At 46.3% G+C, this 21,828-nt stretch overlaps 1 protein-coding gene across 2 annotated transcripts in view; it reads right to left on the bottom strand.

Annotated features, from left to right (window-relative positions):
* The window catches only part of HECTD2 (HECT domain E3 ubiquitin protein ligase 2), a 74,310-nt gene extending 55,844 nt beyond the window's left edge, over window positions 1–18,466 (bottom strand). For both annotated transcript variants that reach the window (XM_054034038.1, XM_054034039.1), the window contains exons 1-2: window positions 18,234–18,466; window positions 7,461–7,590 (exon numbers count right to left, since the gene is read on the bottom strand). In XM_054034038.1, coding sequence (XP_053890013.1) covers window positions 7,461–7,590; window positions 18,234–18,434 — 331 coding nt within the window. In that variant the 5' untranslated portion in view covers window positions 18,435–18,466. The remainder of the gene's footprint in view (window positions 1–7,460; window positions 7,591–18,233) is intronic.
* Between the last annotated feature and the right edge of the window lie 3,362 nt (window positions 18,467–21,828).

Below are 21,828 nucleotides of genomic sequence, written 5' to 3'. Positions count from 1 at the left end.
TTACTGCACTAGTCCAAAAGTTGGCTTTGTCACCAATTCAACCTCATTAAATGTCATGATCCATTCTGTGATATTGCAGCTCTCCATCATGTACAATAATAGTCACTGAATACGGACTGTACACTGGATGTGTGGAACTCGTCTTGAAGTCCTGTACCCTTTGAGAAACAACTTAAAACACATCAGTATGCTTTTCAAAGATGATATCTAGTTAGCATTTTTGAAGGGTAACAAGTGTTTGGGTGTGTGATTCTACAGCACGTCACAACTTTTTCCCTGCAAAAATTTGGTTCACAATGCCAAGTGTTGTGTTCAATCAGGTCCTCCGGGGTGATATTCTCCAAAGATTCTGCTACTAGTTGGTCTTTGTCTCCCCCTTAATGCCTAAAAATGATTGAGACCAAAGTAAAAACAAGGATACTGTAATAAATTACTCTAGGATTGTAATTAAGTAATGTAAGTTATGTAACTATATGCATACCATTTGAAGATGGATTCCAGTTATTTCTGGATGGATGCTGATGTCTTAACTAGTGCCTCATTACAACTCCTTTGGCATAATAAATAAAACTGATAATCAATACCACTGAACTGCTTCTTTTTTGCTGAAGATGGGAAATCAATCTGAAGTACTTCTTCCATGTGTAGTAATCTGTAACATTAAAAAAATGAATCCAGATATCATCTTCTGAACATTAACTGATAGCATAGTACTTGTCAGGATTCTGGGCGAAGGTAGGCAGGATTAGTGGCAGGAGCCTGAGATTCCGGAACTGAAGCCAGGAGTCAGAGCCAGTGTCAGGGTCAAGAGTCAAGCTGAGAGTCAAACCAGAGTCAGGAGTTAAGACAAGGGTCAGAGACAGTCAGGAATCAGGCTGAAGGTCAATACCAGGTACTAGGGTCTGTGTGGCAGTTCTAGGGGTCAATCGGGAATCAGAATTCAAGTCAGAGCTGAGGTAAATACTGAGAGTTCAGGAACAGAGAAGCAGGGTAGTCATGACAGCTAGCTAGGGATCCACGTTGAACCTCTGTGGATTATGGGTCACAGGGAGTGGGCAGGTAGCAGCTGCTGCTGGGTGGCAGTGAGGGAATAGTGTAACCCAAAGTTATTATCTCCACGACCCCCTTGTCTGTTGTAACATGCCACAAGGCCTGCTGGAAATGGTAAAGGCAATCTCCAAAAGTGGGCAAAGGGTTGCAGCTTACAAACTATAGGTGAGGGAGGAGTTGAACCCTTGACCAGCCCATGAAAATTGCTGTTTTGATGACGACTGGATACTTGATGATGGAGGGTGAGATGCTCTTCTCCTCTGGAACCTTTGTCTTTTTCTAGCAGGTTTGGTGGTTCAGTGAAAACTAGAGAATTGAGCTGGAAGCGATCACTGGGCAGTTTAAGACCCGCTAAATCTTCTGTTTTACCTTTGTGCGGCTTGTCTTCGTCCGTCCCTCCACGAACGTAAGTCGACGTCAGACCATTCCATTTTGTTGCGAGCACGTTCTTTCCATTTATGGCCAAAGAGTTTTGTCATGGGATCAGCCCAGCGTGTTTTCGGTCTGCCCAGCAGTTGCTTGTAGTCTCTGGGGATCCAGTCACTGATGTGGGTTGTGCACCTATTGTCTTGCCTGTGGACTACATGATCCGCCCATCTCCACTTTGCATTGTACATTGCCTGCACTACATCTGTTGTTTGTGGGGGTGTATATACCCAGACACTTCAGTGTGGCCCTAGAATCCTTCAACATGTGCAGAGACTTGTCCATAGTTCCTGAGAAGAGTTTTTGACCATCAAACAGGAGGTTTCCACCAGTACACCTCTACCCCGATATAATGAGACCCTATATAACATGAATTCGGATATAACGCGGTAAAGCAGCACTCCGGGGGGGCAGGGCTGCGCACTCCAGTGGATCAAGGCAAGTTGGATACAACACGGTTTCACCTATGACTCAGTAAGATTTTTTGGCTCCCGAGGACAGCATTATATCGAGGTAGAGGTGTATTCTGAACTACTCTTGGAAACCCTGATGACTGGAGCCAAGATGCCCTGTGCATGACAACTGCTGTGGAAATGATCCGCAGCATCTAAGGACACTTGAAGAAAGGTTTTGGCTAATAAGTAAGGCTATGTTTTGGTCACAGGTATTTTTAATAAAAGTCATGGACAGGTCACAAGCAGTAAACAAAAATTCATGACCTATCCATGACTTGTACTATGTACCCTTCACTAAATCTTGGGGGGGGGGGTGGCCCAGGGGTGCCAGGTGTGCTCATGGGGGGGGCAGCCCAGGGGGTGCCATGGGTGCTCAGGGAGTAGTCTGGGGCACACCACGGGTGCTCGGGGGGGGGGGGAGGGAAGCAGCCTCGGACCCCTGCTGGTGCTGGGGGAGGGGGTTGGCAGGGCTGGCAGGCTTCCTACCCGGCTCCTCGGAAGCGGTGACGTGTCCCTCCCTCAGCTCCTAGCACCGCATGGTGCCCCTGCCCCAAGTGCTGGCTCCGCAGCCCCCACTAGCTGCGGGGGTGGTGCTTCTGCGCGGAGGCAGCACGCAGAGCTAAGGGAGGGATATGTCGCCACTTCCGGGGAGCCCCCAAGGTAAGTGGTGCCCAGAGCCCTCACCCCCTCCTACATTCCAACCCCCAGCCCTGAGCCCCCTCCCACAACCAAACTCCTGTTGCTGCAGAGGGGTAGGGGACGGTGGCCTGAGACTGCCCCAGCAGTGGCTGGTGCGGCTGGCCCAGGGGCTGCCCAAGCTGCTTTACTAATAAGAGACCCTCCTTAATGATGATCTGGAATGCTTCTGTGGAAGATATTCAATAAAGGATGCAAACTTCTTCTAATTTGTGTAATCATACTTGTCCGTGATCACCTAATAACTTGCAATCCAAAACTGGAGGGTCATGGATAAATATGCCTTTAGACCTGCTATTGACCCCAGTCATTTACAGCATTCACCAGCAGTGAACTAATCTAGGGGTGAGAAAACAAAAATTCTTAGTCCCTTGTAGGAACAGAATATTTCTTATCCACCAATTTACAAATCGGTGGGATGGAGGCAGGAGTTTGCTACACGGTTTTTGCTGGATCCAGGAGCACTTCATTAATTGGTAGCACAACCTGGATGGGTGTTGCTGACTGCAAAATGTCCAGGCGCTCATGTTGAGAGTCTTTATCCTCCTCAAGAGGTATCCGGAGGGCATTAACCACCCTCTTCACAAGGTGCTGGAATTGACAAAAATTGTTGGTCATCAAGGGTGGTGGAGGCGTGACTGCCTTGTCCGGAGATGAAATAGGGCCTTGAGGGGTGGCCTCCTTGTCCACCCTAGCCTCCTATTCCTTTAAGGTCTCTTCATGGTGGCGGTTTGGTATAGGGGACTGTGTGGCTCTAATCTCCCTCTGTAATGGAGATGGAGGTCTGGCAAATTTTTGCCGATACATCACCCAAGGATCCCAGTATAGCCACTGAGAAAGCCCATGCAGGATAGGGGATATTACTCAGGGCTGATTCCACCATTCCTGACATGGATGAGGGTCCTTGTCAAAATATGGGTTCCTGGAATGATGCGGAGGTGAATTCTGCACTGAAAAGGAGGAGTCTGATTGAATGTTCCTTCAGCCTCTCCATTGTTATCCAATGGGAGGGCCCCATCAGAAAAGGGCAGAGAATTCTGCAGTATTGGGAAGTGATGGTAATCTGGAGACTGGGGCCTCAGCACCAAGAGTTGTTCAGTCCCCAAAAGCAGTGGGGACTCCTGCTCATCTAACACTGACAAGTCCCTGCTGTAGCGGAATTTCTGAGGTACCAAGTGGGTCAGTACTGACACAGCAGATAAAACAGTTGGTTTGGAGCTTGTAGGCACTGATGCCAAAGGCTTCAATTTTGTTGACAATGATGGAATTGAGTATGAAGGTACCGTTGGTAAGGCTGAGGTAGACAGTGACATTGTGAAGGAATGTATGTCTTGTACCTCCCTGTCCTTCATTGACAGTACCGGGGCCGTGCTGGAGCCTTGTTTCTCTGAAGTGCTCTGGGCTCTCCCTATTTCACTGGTACTGGAGGAAGAGTTTGACACCATGGTACCACCTTGAAAGGTCAAAATTTCCAACACCATAGACTTAGTGAGAGATCAGGGCTTGTTGGGAGCTGACTCCTTGTGATGAGAGGCAGAGCTCTCCTTTTTTGGAGTCTTCCCTGAGTTCTTTCCCTTCCTGGGAGATACCTTAGCTGAAGATAAAGAAGCCCTGGATCTTTTCATCTAACTCCATATTTTATCTTGATTTTTCAATCTGCCCTGCCTTTGCTAAGATTAGTCAGATCAAACAAACTATAACACATCATACTTAAAAAACGTTTCGTTGACTCTCTCTCTCTTTTCAAATATCTTGTTTCTCCCTTATTTATACTACTAATTTTCCCCCTCTTTTTATTATTAAATTATGTACAAGAATTTTGAGGTATTGTTTGGATGAAAGATGCTATACAAAAAGATGTCACATACAATAAATGCATATTAAACCTATGCTCATCTAAAACTTTTATCTGCAACCCAATAGGTATCCGGTTTCACTAAAACTTGTTTGAGAGTTAACCAAACACCAAAGTATTATTGCTAGTCTGCTGCCAATTCCACTAATCCCAGCAGGAAGCTGCATCTGAAGAAAGGATGTCAGTTCTTTTCACCGACATTAATGACAGAGTCAAACTACTGATGTGACTTATTCAGATACTACTCATGAGACGACAATAGATGAAACCTGACCTCAGACCGCTGAATATCAGTAGCACTGATTTTCGAGAGTGTTTCTTGCCTGTTCTCACAGCTGGACTTTTAAACAATCTGAAGGCAAAAGTAGTAATCAGCAACAAAGAGGACAGTGAGATATTAAATTAATCTCAAACTGATGTTCTAAACACTTCCACCATGCATAACAAACGCACAGTTACTCCACTGTACACCATATCATAATGCTCTGTAAAGGTACAAAAATATTCATAGTTAAAAACCTGGTACTTGAGTTCCATTCAGCTAATACTTGGAACTTTATGTGCTGAATTGATAAGCAGCAATAATGTTTTCTTTTCTTATACTATTGTGTTACCATATTTAGCTGGTTGCTTAGTTACATTAGGTAAAACCTTAACCAATATGTAACAAGCAATGTGAAAACTCTGAGGCACAAAAACCTTACTGGTATGGGAGGGAGTGATTATTACAAAGACATTAAAAATGAATGGGTCTAGAACACTGGCATTTCTGAAATGACTTGACAACCATTGAGCAATCAGCCTTTCCAATCAGTCAAAGTGAAAAAACCCTATCCATATTTTAACTATACAGTAAAACTAGAAAAAACAACCTGATTAAAAAGACTTTTCATTATAGATATTTATTGCATTGTATTGTAATACCAATTCAATCTTTGTAGCTGCTATTATACCAACTGTACTTAAACATAACATCAAATTATCAATAGTATTTGCCTTATCTCATCTTTTTCATGGTATATATTGCATTCCACGAACTTTAATTTATCAAGGTTTTAACGTATTCATTCACTTGTATTTTTTTTTAAATGCCATAATTCTCATTAAAATAAAGGAACACAAAGGAAACACTTTTAAAATTTTGGGTTTATTTCAATGAGCAATTTCCCAAAGCATAAAGTTATATATCAGTATCTGGTACAATCTATGAAAGACACAATCAAACAAGTTTTGAAAAATTTTCTACTCCTCATCATAACAGAATATTATGAAATTAGGTCCTGATACTGCAAATATGTGAGTACTAGCAAATTCTGTGAGACTACTCAAGTGTTTGCAGGATTGATTGTATAATACGGAGATAATCTAGTCATAACCAAATTAAGTTTTTCTGAATGAATACATACATGCATACATACAAAATCACTATTGCTGTGGTAATAACAATAACCAGGCATCTATGTTCCCTTCAAAAAGCTGGACCTAAATTCTTCTGGCACTCAAGTGAAGGACAAGATATTCTCTGGCAACTACAGATAAATTGAAAATTTGAGATTTTTTTAAAATTGAAATATGGACATGAATTCTAGAAAAGGTACTATATCAATTGCGTTACTTATTTCAATATTAAATTTATTTTACTATTCCAACTTTCAATGTGCTGCAGATTTTGGTATTGACAACACAAGATTGCATTGTACAATTTTTCACGATGCTGGAGTTTTATAGTTGAAAAGGAAACAACTGGGGTTTGTGGCATCAGCAAGACAAAGAAAATAGTTTGGGATTGTGGAACAAGCACATTAACTATACATTTCTGTTAAAAATGATTACCAGTGAATTTAATATTGACCAATTGTCATCATTAGCTTCCAGAGTTAACAGTGCACTGATTTGAATGGATAATTTTACATTTTTCAGAGCTCTTTTCAGATTTAATGGCACTGCATCAGTTTATACTCAGTTTACATTTGAAAGGTTTTATTTACATTTATAAGGGTGAGAGGGAGGGCAACGGGGAGTTGGTTGCAGCTTCTTGTTTCAGGACCCCTGGCCCTGGTTTAAGCTAGGGCTGCAGAGAGGAAGTGTGAATTGACCTATGCCAGTGGAGCAGAGGGCACAGCTCTGACCTGATTCATAAAACACCTCCCCTCTTGGCTTTACCCACATGCTGTCCCTGACACACCCACTCCCAACTCTACACTGGGATAATCCTCCACTAGCCTTTTCTGACTACTTTCAGGCTACTTTGCTCTGTTTGTATTGTGCAAAATAACCTGAGCAAACTGGAGAATCCTCCCCAAAATATCTAATTTAAGATGAACTACATGATTTATAGGTTCGTAATTGCCTTGCCTTTTGCAGTTCAGTGATCTGTGATTTGAAGTACTTGTCTACTCAAAAACAGCTATGAAATGTAATGTTACATTTATTTTAATACACCTAGCACCGTACTCACACTATAGCCAGCATGGATACAGATAACATCATCATTAAGTAATATAGGGCCCAATCCTGCAGGGTATAGTCCACTTTCTCCTGCAGAATATCTCCATTATTCTTTTTCAAGTACCTCTTTAAATCCTATCTTTGCCATGATGTCTACAAAAATCTGCCATCTAACGATAGATAGGCAGGTGTCAAGCTGTGATTACTGCTACTGACTGGCTCTGCAATTTGTGCATCTAGAGACTCTACACTAAAACTTCTGATTATTACTATTACTTTGTCCTCCATTCTCCATCCTCTGACCCACTTGTTTGTCTCACTCACCTGTTAGGTCTTGTCTTGTAGAATGGAAGCTCTTCAGAGCATGGGGCTGTTTAATATATGCTGGTACAGTGCCTACCACAATGGAGACTCAACATAGTTAAGGTTTGAAGGCACTATGGTAATACAGATAATTATTGCAGCATATTGAACGTTTCCCAGAGTAATTTAATAACTTAACTAAATAACAAGGCATTTTATTCTCTTACCATTTTTGATGTTGGGTATAACAAGTTGTGTAGGTGAGCTGCTGCTTCCGGCTGCTTCTTTCTTTTGGTTGATAGTGGAAATAAAACTGCTAAAAGTAGAAAATTGGCTTTTGGTTCCTCTCTCCAATCCCTGTAATTAGGAAGGCAGTAATAATAATAAAGCACTAATATCTATTACTGCAAAAGTAATTTTACTCATAAATTATTCTATGGAACACTTAAACAACATGCCTCTTGAATGAGGAACAGATCCATGAGTAATACTTAAATATTTTTGAACAAACTGAATAACAAAAGCCACTGTAAGATTCCTTCCCATTTTCCTCATGTTTTAAAACGCATACGGTAGTTTACAGTATTTAAGAGTTCTGTAGATAAATTGGGAGTAGCAGATAAGACTAAAATGATTTCAATATATTATTCTAACTCACTGTCTCCTAATTAATAATTACCTTTGTATTTCTTATTTGCATGCAACTGAGTTTATATCCAACAGTGCGTCTCACATTCCTACATCAAAATACTTTTATGTATTACTACTGTTTTTAGAGCAGAAATCTAAAAAAATCTGATGTTTAAAAATGTCCCCAATTTCAGTGTTCAGTCTAATTTTAACCACCCATGTGTGGAATGAATTTTGTTATGTGCCCACCAATATGGAGGTGGTGTGTGACACATCACCTTTATATTGGTGCACATAACAAAATTAATGTGGCGGGGTGGGACCAAGGGGTTCGGAGTGTGGGAGGGGGCTCAGGGCTGGGGCGGAGGGTTGGGATGCAGGGGTGTGAGGGCTCTGGCTGGGGGTGCGGGCTCTGGGTTGGGGTCAGGGATTAGGGGTACAGGAGGGTGGTCCGGGGCTACAGCATGGAGAGAGGACTCCCCCCAGCTCTCTTTCCCCGCAGCAGCACCTGGGCTTCGGGGGAGAGTCGCCTCTCCCCACCATGGCAGTTCCAGGACAGGGACCACAGGACAGGCGCCCTTCCCCCGGCAAGTCCAGGCCAGGGCTGGGTTCGGGCCGAGGGAGGGGCACCCCTACCCCAGCAGGTCCACAGGCAGGTTCCCTGAGCGCCTGAACTTAGGCATGTGGCCATGAACTGTGGGCTGACTGCTGGTAATGTTAATCTACAGGCCAATCAGAAGGTCAATAACTTGAGCTTTCAATGTTGGCTGCCACTCAGCTTACAAATAAAAGGTTAACTATTGAGCATTCTCTAAGACAACAAGAGAAGCTGCTTGAACATCTGATGCCAGTGAGGAACCTGCATAAACCATTGCCATCAATGTTGTATGCAAATAAACTTTAAAAATCAGCATCGAGCCTACATGAACCAGTATGATGGAACATGCAAATAACTATTTATGTCAATTCATTTGAAGGGCGAGATTATTATTTTTGTTCCCTTGAGAAACAACACTTCTATAGAATTTTACAAAGGTGATATTATTCCTATTTTACAAACAAACAAAGTGAGTCTCAGAGAAGCTAAGTGACGTGCACAAGATCACACAGGACGTCAGCAGCAGAGTAGAGATTATTAGAACTTTCAAGGCTCAATTCACATTTGGCATAGGCAGATTCAAGGTCTTCTCACTTCAAGAATTTACTCTTCTTTAATTTCACTCTTTTGACAGTGACAGATTTGGCCCACAAGCCTTGCCAATGCTCTGACCACTACAAATATGGAGTTGTTTTGTGTTTCTACATTAAATTATAACCTTTTTTATAAATCTTCAGAACTCCAAAACTGTAATTCTAAAAATAATAATATTGAAAATACATTATTCCACCCATTTTTTAAAATCCATTATAAATGCTGGAGGCAAAGCAGAGTTCAGGGTAGAGGGCTGTCAGCTCGCGACCCCCCACATAATAGCCTTGTGACCCTCTGAGAAGTACCGACCCCCAGTTTGAGAATTCCTGAGTTAAATTCTACATAAATCTGACAAGAGGCTAGACAGACATCAGCCTACCTTCAAGGAATTCATGACAGACCGAAGAAGTTACCAATGTACATATAAGTGTGTATAAATTAGACTTTTAAGACAAGTGAAGAAGATAGCCCAGCGCTTGTGAGCAGCAAATAAAGGCATCCTTTTGAATCTAACTGTACTGCACCACAGGGAAGGACAGGCAGATTTTAAGAACTTTCGGAAAACCTGATTCTGCAGATCCAAACAATGCTCACGACTCACATATCTGAGGTGAACATGGGCCACTGAAGATAAAATGCTCCCTATCCTCCTCCAATCAGGAGGTCCTGACAGACTATTGGTAAAGGCAGGTGGACTCAACACTCTTGAATCTCTGTCAAGGTTTTTTTATGGAACTATGGAAATAGAAATAACAACATTTGCTGAAAGAGGGTTTAGGACACTTAAGTTTCTGGCATCAAGGCTGAACTCCCTGCAAGAGGTAAGGCACTCAGCTCCCTTGAAGCCTGCCATCAATGTAATACCTATTTATGAAGCAGAGCCCTTCCTTTTCCTCCCTTGAAGAAAGAACAGGAAGGTGAAACAGGCCCCAGAAAATGCAGAGTGGCCTTTGTTTCCTTTGCAGAGGCCACCACCTGCTCCTCAAACAAATTATCTTTAGTGAAAGGCAAGTTCTTAAACTTTCTCTTGCTGGAATCTGGATACCTACAGCCAAACAGAACTATTGATATCCTAAGGCAGAAGCCCTGATGCACAGAAAAGGTCTGAACTGACTGCATGGTCAGATCAATGCACTCATGTACAAGTTTCTTAAGTGCCCAACATTTTTCTTAGGTAAGAGAATAGGTCATGATGGAATCCTCCTTCCATAGTTCCACTTCACCTATGGCCAAGAAGGGTCACAATGCAAAGGGCTACAGCCATGTATAAGTAAACCTTTCATCCAAATGATTCTAAGTGCCACAGTTCAGGATTCTGTGATATACTACCTATGTACTGACAGCCTTTCCTTGAGCCCTGACACCTCCATCACCAAGCTTTCATGAGAAAAATGGTAAAGTAGCAGACAGCAAGGTATACTTTTTCTCATCAACCATTGAGACCAGGAAGCTGGATCTGCTGCACGTTCATAACTAGAACAGTAACTGGTTGATGTACATCCAAGGAGTTGTTTGGTTCATCAAGGAATAATTACAAGACAGTCTAGTCAGGTCAGTTGTACAAATATATAGTGGTTGTCTAGCACATTGCCATAACATATCAAGTACAGGAAAATCTAGTGGAGTATTGCAGAAGGAGTATGATGCTCATTTCACAAGCTGTCAGGTGTGTTAGTGTAAGAGCATCACATAAATTTGGACAGATCATATATACAGGGATACAGCAGCAAAGTTAATGCTGTTTAGAGTTAGTTAGCTGCATTTTCACATTTACAGTGTTTGGGGGGTTTTTTTGTTTTAAAGCAAGGAGACTGCAACTTAAAAATTCCTTGCATGTTAAGGTCAGTGGTGTTTTTTGTTTGTTTGTTTGTTTTTTTAAGTAAAACTACAAGTTCTAATAAGGATTTTTTTCTTAAGCTGTTATACAAACTTGCAACTTTCATTGTAACTTAATAAGGTTGGGTCTGAGAATTCCCTTTTTCTTTTACAAGTGTTTTATAAGACCTGATCTGCGTTTTATAACACTGATCTTGATGCACCAACAAGAAATTTGGGTTTAAAGAACTTGTAAGGTGCACTGGATCTGATAGCACACTATACAAGCTCCTGGAACCAGATATCTGGGTTTAGTGAGCACTAGGGTGCAGCAAAGCAATTTTCCAAGGTTCATCAGCTTCATCAAAGCAGCTTATAAAGTACTTGCTCCATAACCAGTGACCTTAGCAGCCTTACTAATTTTGTCTATTCAGCTTGAAAATGTCTCTCCATGCTTACATGAAGAGAAATCCAGGGCCATGGAGAACACCAGGCCTTGTACAATGACTTCTTTTGCAAACTTAAAAGTCCCACCAACTCTCTTTCCATAATTAAAAAATTCATGTATCTCCAGGGTTTGAAAATCCCACACATGACTGACGAGAGACAGCTGCAGGCCCAGAGCTCTACTCCTCAACAGAGCTTTCTGCAGGAATGTTTGGACTACAGATGCCCACTCTGCATTGACCTCTGAGCTGCTGCTTAACGTCATATTCAGTGGTGAGATCCCCAACATTGTTCCCTTGACTGTACACAGAGGTAAAGTTCCTCATGACTTCATAGCTTTACCTGATCTCCACCCCTACAATCCTTAGGGAAGCAGGAGTAAAGTTGTGGATTCCATGGTCTTCTTTCTTTATATTGTTAATTATTTTAACACGCTTTTATTACACCTTCTCTTACTAGTATGAAGAACTCAAGTCTTCTGATTCACTCTTCATATAAGAAAGGCACAAAGTGGATGAAAGCATAATATTAGGAGTCAGGAACTCTTGAGTAATGATCCTAGGTGTGAAACCAACTCCCACTACGTGACAACAATCTAACTGTTCTGCCTCAGTGTCCCCATATGTAAAATGAGTAAATACCTAACTCAAGACTACTGTAAAGATTAATGTTTTAAGTAACTGAAGATACAAAGTGCTAAGTAAATGTATTATTTATAAAAGCCCTTCATGCATCTACTAAAGTGGGTTTATTGCTGTAGATCAACCTATTTAAATCTCTTTTATACCATTTTAGAAACAAGGCAATCAAAACTGAATGAAATATTAAAAAGTCACAGACATATTTACATTATCTCACTGTAATGTTTTATGCTGTTTTAACCGGACAAACAATTATTCACTTTTTAAAAAACTTCTGCAGCATATTGACCTGACATCTTCCTTGAATTAACATTAGAATAATAGAATCATAGAAATGTAGGACTCGAAGAGACCTCGATAGGTCATCTAGTCCAGTTCCCAGCAATGAGGCAGAACTAAGTATTATCTAGATCATCCCTGACGGGTGTTCGCCTAACCTGTTCTTAAAAACCTCCAGTAATTCAGATCTAGATTCAAGTTATAATATCTGCACTCTGACAATATCAATTAACCTCAGCATAATACTCTTCAGACCTGATATAACACGATTTTGATTTTAAACTATAGATGGTACAGTGTACTAGCTTTTCACCAGTTTTCCCTTGGCCAGAGGAGGTTGAGTGGGCTCCCTTGATTACCTGGCTGTGCCTTTTCCTCCCCTCATTCTGCCCAGAGCAAAAGCATGTGTGGTGCGGCTGCCAGCCAGGAGAGCACATGCATATGGGAAGAAGGGATAGGATGAAGGGGCAAGGCAGAGGCAGCCTGCAGTAGCAGCTTCTGGAGCCAGAAGAGGAAGGGTGAGTGATTCCCAGCAGGGGCAGGTTGGCTGGGCTCCCCACACCACAGAATGAGTGGGTAGCCCCTTGGGGGAAAGGGAAGCTGGCTCGCCTCTGGCCCTCCCCCTCAGTGGGGCAAGAGCACATATATGTGGTGGGGGTGCAATTCAGTGCAACAGCTGCTTCTCCTGAGTGTATGGCTCCTAGGGGGTAGAAGGGCTGGCTGGGCTCTCCCACATTACAGCGTGAGAGCATGCACAGTGGTGAGGTAGCCAAAACAATGAAACACACACAGCTGAGTGTTGCTGTGGCTACAATCGCAGCCAAAATTGAGGCACAGCTGAGTGTTGCTGTGGCTAGAACTTTAGCTGGAAGGGGGAAACTGGGGCACAGCTCAGAGTTGCTATGGCCAAAAAAGATCCCAGCTGAAACTGGGAGCCTAAACTGGGAAATTGAGGTACAGCTCAGTGTTGCTATGACTAAAATCTCAGCTGAAAGGGGAAACTGAGGCTCCTAAGGAGTATTACACAATATGGGATATCTACCAGAGGGTAGGAAAAGTATATATGCAGTAGCTATGCTTATAATAGTAGACCTTTTACAGAGCGTGACTATGGATAGTGAGGGACACTTCAGTCAAGGGACCCTGACTTGCAGCCCACATGGAGGCGGGGAAGAGAGAGGAAGCTGTCCCTGGGGAAGGAGCATAAGATTAGCCCAGAGAGGGTTTACTCATATACACATACACAGCACAGGGATAGGGACAGACCCGCAAGTGAGAGCATGCCATAGCTTGGGGGCAGGGGTGGCAACGGGAAACCTTTCCCCACCTGACACTGGGTAATTGAAGCACAGATGTTACAGTTGGGTTAAGACCAACTTTGCAGCTGGTGGTAACCTGGATACTCTTATTTGCAGCAAGGGTGAATTCAAGAGAGGATACAAGCCCGCTGAATAATACCAGCAAAGAAATCACAGTGAGCCTCCAGCTGGCTTGTCTGGAGTCTGCATCAGAGACAGGAAGATCTCTCTACTTGCTGTTAATAAACTGCAGTATTGTAGGAGTTGGCTATGGAGGACTGGGATGTCCAAGATTAATTTGCATGAACTACAAGCCTGGCCATCTTCAATTTCACACCTTAGGTGGTGCCCTGGGAATGGATATTTTGCACTTAGTAGCTGGCTATTTCCTCAGTTATGGCCAGATCCTATTTATTTAGGGAAAAGAAAGAGATGGAGGTTTTGAGTGTTTGAAAATCCCCTAGTCAGTGCAATAGGATTTCCATGTAGGGAGCATGGATGACAGTTGGACCTGAAAGTTGATTAGAATATACTTGGGGACATCTGTTCTGGGGTTTTCACCAGAGCAAGCAGTGCTCATTGGATCTGGGGGAGGATGAGAGTATAACCATACAGAGCTCTCTCTCCTTCCAGTGGCAGAGACTACTTGCAAGAATTAAGTCAGAGACCAGAGAGGTGATTCAAGCAGAAGTCCGCATTAGTAACTAGCCATTCGAGTTGCTCAGAGTATGAGGAAGGTGGAATTTGAGAGCTGGTGCTGGCAGCCAATGAGGAAGCCATTCTGGTGCAGCTAGACCTCTGGCTGCTTAGTTCTTGATTGACCATTTTGTCTTAGTGCAACTTAAAGCTTCAATATCAGGTGTACATTGAAGATGTGGAGGAATTTACTTTTTTCTCGATCAGGGATATTAAGGAGTTCTGCAAGGAAGGATCTACATAGGTCTTCAGAATTTAGAGATCTGCAAAGGGAATGAGGAGGGAAGCAAAATGATGGATCTCACACAACAACTTTCAGTGTGTCAAAAATCAATTAAAGGATGGCAAGGTGAAATAATATATTTCAAGAGTGTGGGGAAGCTGAGATTTGCCCAATCAAATCACTAATGAAGGTGCCACTCTTTCTTCACAGAGGAGTTATCTTGGGAAAGGATTTTCAGTTTATGGCAATGTCAAAGCACATGTTGTTGAGGATCCCCTGATAAAGTGGGAGCCCATTCTGTCAGGACTGGATTGGTTACATCAGAAGCAGAGCTGGGCAAATTTTTATGGATTCACAGTACTGTGCCTCTTTTGGGTAATGCTGATTTCTAATTTGGCTCCTGAACCAGTGAGGTCTGAATATCACTGGCCTATAGCATAGGGCTTAGGGCAGGAGTGGGCAGACTTTTTGGCCCAACGGCCACATCTGGATATGGAAATTGTATGGTGGGCCATGAATGCTCATTAAATTGGGGGTTGAGGTGTGGGAGGGGGTGAGGGCTTCGGCTGGGGGGTGCAGGCTCTGGGGTGGGGCCAGAAATGAGTTCAGGGTGGCCAATGGCATCTGCGGGGGCGATGCTTGAGGCAGTGACAACGTGCGGAGCCCCCTGGCTGCCCCTATGTGTAGAAGCTGGAACGGGGACATGCCGCTGCTTCCGGGAGCTGCGTGGAGCAAGCCCCCCTACCCCGCTCCCTGGAAGGAGCTCGAGAGCCAGATTAAAACGTCTGAGGGGCTGGATGTGGCCCTAGGGCTGTAGTTTGCCCACCCCTGGGTTAGGGTATTCACATGGGAGATCAGAATTCAAGTCCCTGCTCCAGAGTGGGGATTCAAACCTAGGTCTCCCACCTTCCACATAAGAGCCCTAAGCTAAAGGTTATAAGAGGAATGGACACATGCTTTTCTAAAGGTGACCCACATAAAATAGACTTTTCTGATTTGCTGACAAATTCTGAACATTTTCAGAACCAAACCAATAGTTCAGTTTATTTTTTGGTTTGCTGGCAAAACTGAAAAATAAACTCTTTGCCAAGCTCTAATCCACAGCACATCCTGGAATAGGAACCTAAGAGATTATGCCTATACTTGGTGACATCCAAATGCATATGAAAGTATGGAGGTTCCTATTGGGAGGATAATTCAGTGGTTTGCACACTAAACCTTCAGGATCACGTGACTGGGTCACAGGAGTTGGTTACTAGATGTTCAGAGATAAGATTGTGTGTGTGGCACACAGGCAGATGGCTAGTTCCTCCAGGAATATGCTGCTGGGCATCAACGGTGAGACAGTTGAATTAGCATGAATGCAGGGATGCTCTAGAGGGAGCTGGGAAATGGGTCATGAGAGTCTGTCTGGATCTGTGCAAGCAGACAAGCACAGTTCCCCTGGAGGTTCAAAGGTGGGTCTTGGTGGAGAGGCAAATCTGAATTGGCATGGCAAGAGGGACATGCTCTAAAACCAACTTATAACTCTCTCATACTCTTTTGCAGTGAGGAAGCAGACACCTAAAATGATTCTAGTACATTTGGGTGAAAACAATTTGGGATTTCATTAGTGGATTGACTTCCTAATTGGAGCCCAAAGAGATATAGGGCAGATTCACAACATTTGCCCAGGACGTGACTGTAAACTTGTCTGAAAAGCTTCAGTAGGTATGGTGGCGAGCCACCTGGCCTGTGCAGCTTGACAAAGCCAGTAGTCATATGAAGCATCTGGAATAGGATCTGGGAGGATTGGTAATTATCCACCCAAAATATATTTGGTACCTGAATTATTCAGGTAATGGGGTACACCTACTCGGCCACTGGGGAAGGAACTGTTAGCTATTTGGGAACCCAGCTTGGGGTGTGTGGGCAGTCAGCCAATCTAATTGCTGATGTCCCCTTAAGGCTGGTGACCAGTACAGGTAGTCATTCCATAGGAGGACCAGTTCCTTGATGAAATGGAATTGGATGTAAAGAAACTGGGTAAATGGGCTGGGGGCAGGTAACATCTGGTAGAGCAAAGAGACAGCCCCTTTCCTCAGCCCCATAACCTTTGTATGAAGGGAAGGTGGTGGGGGTCCTCACAACTAGCTGTGGAGGCGTGGGGAGCTGATGGCAGCCCTCCAACAGGCAGAAGTAACTTAAGGAATCATGACTTGCACTCTAACAATTTGTTCCCAGATGAGTTAAATAATAAAGCTGTGGCCTTACCTAAGCCACATTCCTTGCTCTCTGTCTTTCTTTTCATGTGTCCAGGCCAAGTGGCAGTTGGGTGACTGACTCCAATTGACTTTCAACAGGAGTTAGAACTGTCATTTGTGCCTCTGATTATCTCCTAGTAATTCTGACTTGAGTTCACAAGTGCAAATAAATCTAGCAATCTTATCCAAGTCCATATTTGTGCAGATTAGAGATTTGCAAAATTGACAATATTTTTAATGAACCAGAGGCCTTGAATTTGATTGTACACAAAGACCAAGGTGCACTGGCAGAATTGTACAGAAAAGTTTACATAGTCTGCCTTCACTAGCTGGTCTTTAATACTGTCAGTGTCATAAGCATTGCAGTCACTCAGTTTAAAAATTAAATTGTGTAAAATGATGAGTTCTAATAATTCAGGCATCATTTAAATCTACTCAACTAAAAGATCTCAGAATTCTGACACTAGAGGATTAGTGAAACTATTGTTTGCTCCTTTATTCTATGAAAATAGTCCCCAGTTACTTGAGCTAGTTAAAAAATGGCAAATTATAGCAAGGAAATCAAGGTTAAATTGTGGGAAATGTTATATATTCATCAGAAATAAACTTTAAAATTCCAACAAGTACAGAGATTTCACTAAAATAATAAGGTTTATTAAATGGAATTTTTTCAGTGTATCTATCTTTCTTTATCTTCAATTTTATTAGATAACTTCATGGAGGATAGGTCCATCAATGGCTATCAGTCAAGATGGTCAGGGACACAACCCCATGCTCTGGGTATCCCTAAACCTGAGACTGGATGACAAGGGAAGGATCAATTGATAAATTGCCCTGTTCTGAAGTATCTGGCACTGGCCACTGTCAGACGACAGGATACCATTGTTCTCACCCAATATGGCCATTTTTGTTTCACACATTTATAAGTTTAAAGCAATCTCCATTAACCCATACAGCAGTAATTCTATCACCAAAAATATTTTGTCATCTTTGTTTAAGCAGACTGAAGAACATAAAAGAATCTTCTAAATAAATTCTTTAAATACTACAGACAATACAATGGGTTGAAAATAATTAGCATTACATTACTTTCAAGATGGTAAATTTACCATAAGTATACTATACTCTGAAAAAGTGTTTTTAAATCAATTTGCAGTGCTGTAGACCTCACTCATGTCCAACAAAAAATGGAAGCATCACTATAAAACAAACCACATGCAAATTTAAAATTCACAGCTACATCACTGATTATTGGTACACTTTCTAAAAAACAAAAAATTAAAACACATCAAAGCAAGTAACATAAAAAAAGAAAAAAATGTCTATCTATTAAGAATAAAATAAAATAAAAAAAACTTTAAAAATTAATCATTTTGCTTCCTGGTTTTCAAGCCCTTCTTTAAAAAATTGGATTAAATCTGAGTTATGCTCTTTAACGAAAAGTGGCAGGTCACACAATCCCCTTCATAATGATTCACAAAGCATCTGTGTCAAGAGCCTTATGGCATCAGGAAAAGACACTTGCTCTCCACATACCCCAGCAGCAGTATTAGATGCGGTCAGGATAGGAGGCAATTTCTCTTTCTCCTTTTCTTTCTCCCCGTCTTCCTCTTCCTCCTCCACTGACGGGGGAACAAAACTGTCCTCGCCCATTTTGTAACCCAGCAAGGACCCTTTCTCGGTAACAGCGGGGAGATCTGAGCCGGCTGTGGCAGCCTGCGGGGTCTGCAGTGACATCGCTACTTCGCCCAGCCAACACGCACCGGGTCTACGACACTTCCCCGCCCCCACCAAACCCACAAACACCCCCGAGTAGCCCCTACACCCCAGTCACCCCCTCAAACTCATCACCCCCAACAACCCACGGCCTCCCCACGCGCGCCCACAGCCTCCCCCAAGGCACCAGCCCCCGGTCACCTGCTCCAACCGGGTCGCCCCCAAACACCCACCGCCTCCCCAAAACCACTGAGGCCACTCAACACCCCAGGGAACAGAACCAGTCACCTCCGCAGCCCCCCGGGACCCTCCAACCAGCTCCCCTCACGCCCCCTGCCCAGACCGCCCGGCGCACTGCGGGCACAAGCTGCGGTGCCGCAGCGGGCGCTACTCGCGGGCTCACACACACCCCCGCACGGCTCGGTGGGGGGGAGCGCGGCCCTGCCACCCTCAGTGGGCCCCACCGGCCAGATCTGTCGCGCTCCCCGCTCTCGGAACACTGCCCGCTGCCCTCAGCGCTCCAGGCGGCCGCAGCTGCCCGCGCCCCTCTTAGCCGCCTACAGCCCAAGAGTTGGACAAGGAGCCGGCACAGCCGCCATGTTGTTTACGGGCTGCTCCTAGAAACGCGCTTGGCGACACACGAGCGAGGCGTGGAGGCAGCGGGGGACACGGCTACGGAAACTCCGCAGCGTAAGAAATGCCGCGGTGCCCCGGTCACGTTGCAGGGACTGCCCGCTCGCTCTGCGCAGCCGCAGGCTCGAGCGCTCTGGGAGGGCGAGCGTAGGGGAACCAACCCTTTACGTCATGGGCGTACAGCCCGCCCAGGGACTCCGCAACACCCTCCCCCGCCCGAGGGCGGGGTCTCACAGGGCTCGCCAGAGGGGCCCGCGAGGGGTTTTTCCGAGCCCGCCATGGGGCGTTCCCGTGAACGGAGCGCTGTGCCTCGGGAGCGAGCATCGTCTGCCCCTCCCCCGCCCGCACACAGAGACTCCTTCCCGTCACCCCTCCTCACAGTACAGCGGAATTTCTCCTCCTCCCCCGTATCAAACCAGCCCTTCCTCTGTCGCAGCCCCAGGTAGGGTGACCAGACAGCATGTGTGAAAAATCGGGACAGGGGGTGGGGGGGTAATAGGATCCTATATAAGAAAAAGACCCAAAAATTGGGACGGTCCCTATAAAATCGGGACATCTGGTCACCCTACCCCCAGGTGGAGGTTAATTCTCCTCCCATCGAGGGAGTCTCCCTAGCTCCCTCCCCCAGCATTTCAAAGCAATTCGGGGATCAAACCCCAGTCAATTTCCAGCTTTGAACCACCGCCATAGCTGCCCTTCTGAAGCGTATGGGGGCTGGGAACAAAGCTTTCCCCATCAACCGCATGGCGGTAGGCAACAAACATCCCCAGGAGACAGGGGAAGCCAGAGCCCTCACCAATGACCATAGGGTGGCCAACTTTCTATTTGCAGAAAACCCAACACCCTTGCCCCACCCCTTCTCCACAGCCACATCCCCACTCCCTCCATAGCTCACTCTCCCCCACCCTCATTCACTGTTACCAGGCTGGGACGGGGGTTAGGGTGTGAGAGGGGGTGAAGGCCCCGGCTGGGGGCTCTGGGGTGGGGCTGGAGATGAGGGGCTTGGGGTGCAGGAGGGTGTGAGGGCTGCAGCTGGGGGTGCAGACACTAGGGTGGGGCCAGCCAGAGATGAGTTTGGGTAGGGTTACCATATCTCATAAATAAAAAAAAAGAGGACCCTCCACGGGCCATGGCCCCGCCCATTTCCCCACCCCTAGCCCCGCCCCAACTCCGCCCCCTCCTCCCTCCCACTCCCAGCCAGGGGGAAAGGGCTGCCCCAGTGCTACCAGCATCACGGTTTCCCGGGCAGCCCCCAGACCCTGCGCCCCCAGCCGGCGCTTCCCCAGCGCAGCTGGTGCCCGGGAGGGGAAGCGCCCAGCCGGGGGCGCAGGGTCTGGAGGCTGCCCAGCAAACCGTGAAGCCGGTAGCGCTCGGGCTTTGGGCAGCCCCCATGCCTCCGGACCCTGTGCCCCCGGCCGGGCACTTCCCCTCCGGGGCTCCGGCGGCTCTGCGTAACTTACACTGTATAAGTTACACAGAGCCGAAGAGGAGCAGAGCCCCCGCAGCTGGAGGCTCTGCTCCTCTTAGGCTCTGTTTAAGAGCCGGGCTGCCCCAGCGCTACCGGCTTTGGGCAGCCCCCGTGCCTCCGGACCCTGCGCCGCCGGAGCCCGGGAGGGGAAGTGCCCGGCTGGGGGCGCAGGGTCCGGAGGCAAGGGGGCTGCCCGAAGCCGGTAGCTCTCGGGCAGCCCGGTTCTTAAACAGAGCCTCCAGCGGCTGGGGCTCTGTGTAACTGACCCTGTGTCAGTTACACACAGCCCTGGGGGCTGGAGGCTTTTCTCCTCTTTGGCTCTGTGTAACTGACACTGGGTCAGTTACACAGAGCCCCGGGGGCAGGAGGCTCCAGCCGCCCCCGCTCTGTTTAAGAGCTGGGCTGCCCAAGCGCTACCGGCTTCGGGCAGCCCCGTGCCTCCAGACCCTGCGCCCCCAGCCGGGCACTTCCCCTCCCGGGCTCCGGCGGCGCAGGGTCCAGAGGCACGGGGCTGCCCGAAGCCGGTAGCGCTCGGGCAGCCCGGCTCTTAAATAGAGACGCGGGGACTGGAGCCTCCAGCCGCCGGGGCTGTGTGTAACTGACACAGTGTCAGTTACACAGAGCCGGGCTGCCCGAGAGCTACCGGCTTCGGGCAGCCCCGTGCCTGGAGACCCTGCGCCGCCGGAGCCCGGGAGGGGAAGTGCCCGGCTGGGGGCGCAGGGTCTCCAGGCACGTGGCTGCCCGAAGCCGGTAGCGCTCGGGCAGCCCGGCTCTTAAACAGAGCCTCCAGCGGCTGGGGCTCTGTGTAACTGACACTGTGTCAGTTACACACAGCCCCGGCGGCTGGAGGCTCCAGTCCCCGCGGCTCTATTTAAGAGCCGGGCTGCCCGAGCGCTACCGGCTTCGGGCAGCCCCGTGCCTTCAGACCCTGCGCCCCCAGCCGGGCACTTCCCCTCCCGGGCTCCGGCGGCGCAGGGTCTCCAGGCACGGGGCTGCCCGAAGCCGGTAGCGTTCAGGCAGCCGGGCTCTTAAACAGAGCCGCCATTTTCCCGGACATGTTCCGCTTTTTGGCAATTCCCCCCGGACGGGGGTTTGACTGCCGAAAAGCCGGACATGTCCGGGAAAAAGAGGACGTATGGTAACCCTAAGTTTGGGGTGCAGGAGAGGGCTCCGGGCTAAGGCAGGGGGCTGGGGTGTGTGTGGGGGGTGCAGGCTGTGGCTGGGGGGTGTGGGCTCTGGGGTGGTACTAGGATTTAGGGTGCAGGAGGGGGCTCAGGGCTGGGGGGGTTGGAGCATGGGATGGGGTGCGAGCTC

The sequence above is a fragment of the Malaclemys terrapin genome, chromosome 7 (genome assembly GCF_027887155.1).
Source record: "Malaclemys terrapin pileata isolate rMalTer1 chromosome 7, rMalTer1.hap1, whole genome shotgun sequence".
In the NCBI taxonomy this organism is placed as follows: domain Eukaryota; kingdom Metazoa; phylum Chordata; order Testudines; family Emydidae; genus Malaclemys; species Malaclemys terrapin.
This window is presented reverse-complemented; position numbering and strand designations above follow the sequence as displayed.